The sequence below is a fragment of the Cajanus cajan genome, chromosome 6 (assembly GCF_000230855.2).
Source record: "Cajanus cajan strain Asha chromosome 6, NIPB_CcT2T_4, whole genome shotgun sequence".
In the NCBI taxonomy this organism is placed as follows: domain Eukaryota; kingdom Viridiplantae; phylum Streptophyta; class Magnoliopsida; order Fabales; family Fabaceae; genus Cajanus; species Cajanus cajan.
The window spans coordinates 37,423,923-37,428,691 of NC_138522.1; the positions used below are offsets into that span (position 1 = coordinate 37,423,923).

At 31.5% G+C, this 4,769-nt stretch overlaps 1 protein-coding gene across 3 annotated transcripts; it reads left to right on the forward strand.

Annotated features, from left to right (window-relative positions):
• The first annotated feature begins 216 nt into the window (after positions 1 to 216).
• Positions 217 to 4,092, forward strand: LOC109791442 (WAT1-related protein At1g70260). 3 transcript variants are annotated; one of them, XM_029269885.2, is made up of 7 exons: positions 217 to 739; positions 835 to 897; positions 1,177 to 1,293; positions 2,733 to 2,973; positions 3,082 to 3,240; positions 3,349 to 3,439; positions 3,589 to 3,729. In XM_029269885.2, exons 1-7 carry the CDS (start codon positions 537 to 539, stop codon positions 3,591 to 3,593), a joined length of 879 nt encoding a protein of 292 aa, XP_029125718.1. In that variant the 5' UTR covers positions 217 to 536; the 3' UTR covers positions 3,594 to 3,729. The 3 variants fall into 3 exon arrangements, with proteins under 3 accessions (XP_029125718.1, XP_082933132.1, XP_082933133.1); XM_083077006.1 differs by having other exon boundaries at positions 236 to 739; positions 3,349 to 3,500; positions 3,589 to 4,092; XM_083077007.1 differs by lacking the exon at positions 835 to 897 and having other exon boundaries at positions 240 to 739; positions 3,349 to 3,500; positions 3,589 to 4,092.
• Positions 4,093 to 4,769: the final 677 nt, after the last annotated feature.

Consider the following 4,769-nt stretch of genomic DNA (forward strand, 5'->3'; position numbering starts at 1 on the left):
AGATTGATAAACAATTGTACAAGTACAAGTGTTTTTTAACTCTTGGTTTACACAAATGATGTCAACTTAAGACCAAAATGTAAAAGAGGACATATAAACAAATAACATATGCACAAGATCTACCCCCAAAAAGAAAATAGCATCAATGATTCAAAACTCCTTGAGACGTCATCTTTGGCCCCTTGTTTAAGAATTTGGGACACTCGAGTTGCAACATCACCTCCAAAGTAGCTTCCCCTCTTTGTGAAGGGTTACTCTTGCATGGCCCCATCTCTTATCTTCCTCTTTCTTTGCTTCTTATATTAGGAGCTGAAACAACCTTTTCAACACCAACTCAATATAGAGAGAGGGTAAGTTGGTTTTTGGTGCTCGTGCAAGATCCTACTTGGGGTGCACACACACAGACCTAGATATAGAAGAAACTCAAACTCCCTCTCTAGTTATAGCTAGATATAATAATTAAGGAAGAAAGTGCTATTTATACCACCATTAACATATTAGCAATCCCAAAGTGAGAACACAAGTGGCAAAATTCAATGGAGGCTAAGACTAAGATCTTGTATGAAGCGCTTCCATTCATAGTGATGGTGATTATGGAAGGTTGGACCATAGGGCTGACTATTTTTGCAAAAACTGCAATAAGTAATGGAATGAGTCCATTTGTGTTCATTGTTTATACCAATGCTCTTGCCACTATAATACTGTTCCCTTGTTCCTTTTTATCACAGCAAGAGGACAGGTCTATCTCTTTTTCTTTTCCATGTACCTAGCCTCAAGTTGTTGCATGGAGGATTTGTTTTGGTTCTGATCTTCAATATTCTCTTTTTTCCACAGAAAGGAGAGGCCACCTTTCACTTTCTCTTTGTTCATGCTCTTCTTGTTCCTCGGTTTTACAGGGTATATCTATATATATATATATATATATATATATATATATATATATATATATATATATATATATATATATATATATATATATATATGTACTCTCTTGCTCTCCCTAGTGAGAGCCTTTGAATAATTGAAATAAAATTTTATGCCTTTTTAATGTCTTTCAAATGGAATCTTCATAGTTGAATATTCTATTTGATTGCTGTAAGTTGGTTAGCTCAACAATAGTACTCATATTTGCAACTCTTTTTTTTTTTTTTTTTTTTACGTTGATGGATTTTGCAGGATAACAATGACTCAGAGCTTTTTATTCCTGGGTCTAAGTTATAGTTCACCAATACTTGTGTGTGCCATGGGCCACTTGATCGCAACCTTTAACTTTCTGCTCTCTCTCATTCTCAGGTTCCTCACCAAAACTCAGTGATGATTACTTTGTTTATATAAATATTATCTTTTTATTTTTACCACGATGTCCATCTGCCATTTATTGGAATGGATCCAAAAATATGTTATGAGTGTAGGCGAAAGTAAATAAATTTTACGTATATAATTATTACATTAGTAAATTACAAAACTATACATTTTTATACGTTCATTAAAATTTAAAATCTACATATATGCTTTTAAAAAGGAAAACAATAATTATTGGTGAAAAAAAGATTTTTAGCAAACTTGCACGAAGGTAACGTTTAAAAATTATGTTTACTTTTATTCCATCTCACCCATGCATAGCATAATTGGGAAGGACCTACATCTTCCTCCCTCTAGATCTGCCTTGTGCATGTATATATTAGTTTAAATATATTTTTTCAATAGAATATCTATTTTCATATATATATATATATATATATATATATATATATATATATATATATATATTATAGATTTAAATATATTTTAAATACTTATAGAATAATGAATTTAGTTCCTTTAAACTTATAAATTTTTATTTGAGTTAATCACCTATACACTGCCAGTGTAAAAAAATTTTACAGTGTCAACTAATTATATCTTTTAATTGTACCATGTCACTCTATAAACACATTAATTTTTAACAATGACATGACACAATTAAAAGATATAATTGGTTGCCAGTGTAAAAAAACTTTACACTGGCAGTGTATATGTGATTAACTCTTTTTATTTTCTATTTGTCTAAAATTTGAAAATAATATTTTTGGTTTCTATAAAATATTTTTTATTTTCATCATTCTAAAATTTAAATTTATTATTTTATTCTCTAACAATTATTTTAAGATAAATATAAAATATTTATTTTAAAATTTTTAAAGAAACTTTTAAAATGAAATTTGCTAACATGTAATGATATATCATATATGTTTCACTCAATTTTCAAGTAAACATACAATTAAGTAATTATATAATAATGTTCAAATAATAATATGGACTATTGACAGTAATTTCAAATTTTAGAAAGAAACATTTGTATAAGGACAAAAATAAAAATATGTTTATTTTAAAATGATTAAAAGCATATTTAAATTCATATATTATTTTGAGAAATGAGGATTATAAACACACATTAATGTATTATATTTAAGTAATTAAAATTAAAAAAAAATACACAACTTTTTCACTTATAATAACATCACTGCTAAATAAATTTTGATTTTGTTATTGGTTTTGATGATAATTAATCTTTGTTGAGAAATTTGATTGGGTCACTTTTAGTGTGATTTGTGACATTTATCTTTCTAACCACATGTTTTTATTATACAAAATTCAACCTCAAAACTTTGTACCGAATCCTATACCAAATTTTTTTTTTTGGAATTTTTTTATCATCCATCTGATTTAATTTTTTTTACTGTATATTTCAGGAAGACAGAGTTGAATTTGAGAAGGCCTGGTGTCCAAGTCCAAGTGATTGGTATCTTTGTATCAATAATGGGAGCAGTCGTAGCTGAATTCTTCAAAGGACCCCTTGTAAGACCATCTTCTCACCATCTTAGACACACTAAACAACTTCTTGTCTTCTCTTCAACACCAGAGTTTTGGCTTCTTGGTGGTGTTTTGCTTGTTGCAGCTTCCTTCTCAGTTTCAATTTCCAACTTAGTCCAGGTACCTCTTTTCTTTTTTAAACCCTTTTTTCTATTCTTAAAATCCGCTTTTCTTTTGGAATGAATAATCTTGGTGATGATTCAAGTTTGTCCTTTTTCACCATGATAGAAAGAAAGTTTCAAGCAATATCCAGAACCAGTGAAGGTGCTTTCTTATTCTAGCTTAGTTGGGACAATCCTCAGTGCAATAGTCTCATGCATAGTGGAGAGAGACATAAATGCTTGGAAGCTAAGGCGTAGCAAGGATCTCATTCTCATTGTTTTAACTGTGAGTATATATCAACATAATTGGATATCATTTTGAGATATAACATGCATAATTGAAAAACAGCAAAACCTACATAATTACATATGCTGATGAGAAATGTGTATATAGGCAGTAGTTGGGGGTGTGATTCGTCCCAATATTCAAATATGGTTCACTCGCATGAAGGGTCCACTTTACGTCTCACTTTTCAAGCCCTTTGGTATTGCCTTTGCCACTACTTTTGCAGTTTCCTTCTTTTCTAACAGCCTTCATTATGGAAGGTACTTTTACTTCTTCACCCCACATATATGGATATTTTTATGCATGACAAATTTGGTTCACTTAATTTCTAGTAACACAATTGTGCAGTGTAATAGGAGCAACTGTACTTGGAGTGGGGTATTATATAATAATGCATGGAGAAATCAAAGGAAACGAAGAAAAGACAGGCTGTGACGAAAGCTCATCAGATTCTTTGGACAAGAAGATACCTCTTTTGCAAGAACATATGCAAGTGTGAATAAAACTAGGAAATGTTATAGGCAGAGGAATTCACCTATTTTCAGAATCTTCCTCCGTATCATATCGTTTCAAACTGATTGTGATAGAAGTATCTCCCATGTTGCAAATATTTCAATTGTAATTAACTCCAACTGTATAAATCATGAAATGTGTAAGTAGCATATGCACAAGAAAAAGGTGATGTGGAATTTGAGACCTTTATATATTTTCCTTCTACAAAAAATTCTTTCTGTATTTGTAAATAATGTATCTTGTAATATGTGATCCACAATTTATTGTGGAGTGATTCAAATGGTTATGTAAGAAAAAAACCCATTGAATCGAAGGTGAAACCTCACCATTTCTTTTTCTCTTCGTTTCTTCTATTTTCTAATTTTAAAAAAAATAATAATCAAATAAATAGATAAAGTTGATGTATACTTTAAGAAGTGTGAAATACTTTTAAAATTTTAGTTAAAAAAAATGGAGAGTGTACTAGATAGGCCATTCGGCCACACCACTCAATTCTAGTATCATTTGATATTCGGCCAATCGGCCAGTTTGCTAGACCAAACGGCCATACCTTGGGGTGCCCTCTGCCCAAGAAGCCCAATAGTTTGGCACCTTCAGTAGCCGAGGGTCGATTGACTATTGGACAGATCATGCATCCTTGCCCCTTAGTATCATTCGGTTATTCAACCAATCGGCCAGGTTGGCTAGGCCAAATGGCCATACCTCAGGCACCCTCGGCCCCAAGAAACCCAACAGTTTGGCACCTTCCACAGCCAAGGACTGATCGATGTCATCACCTTCCAAAGACTAGTATATCCCCAATCAAAAGGGAATAACCTAATGGGTATTAATTACCCTTAATCATTGATTAACAGCTAGTCATGGACATAAAGTAAATTACAAGTGTATTACCTAATTTGGTAATCCTAGCACAGGGCCTATAGAAAACCGAGTCCATTAATGTCAGTATAAATAGTTCACATCTTGAGGTAAAGTCACTGTTCATTTATTATTATCAATATTTGTGTTTGTCCTGA

Coding starts and splice junctions, on each gene's coding strand:
- LOC109791442 (XM_083077006.1), top strand. CDS start 537: ATGGAGGCTAAGACTAAGATCTTGTATGAAGCGCTTCCATTCATAGTG. Junction 2,974..3,081: donor CAATTTCCAACTTAGTCCAG/GTACCTCTTTTC, acceptor TCACCATGATAG/AAAGAAAGTTTCAAGCAATA. Junction 3,501..3,588: donor AACAGCCTTCATTATGGAAG/GTACTTTTACTT, acceptor ACAATTGTGCAG/TGTAATAGGAGCAACTGTAC.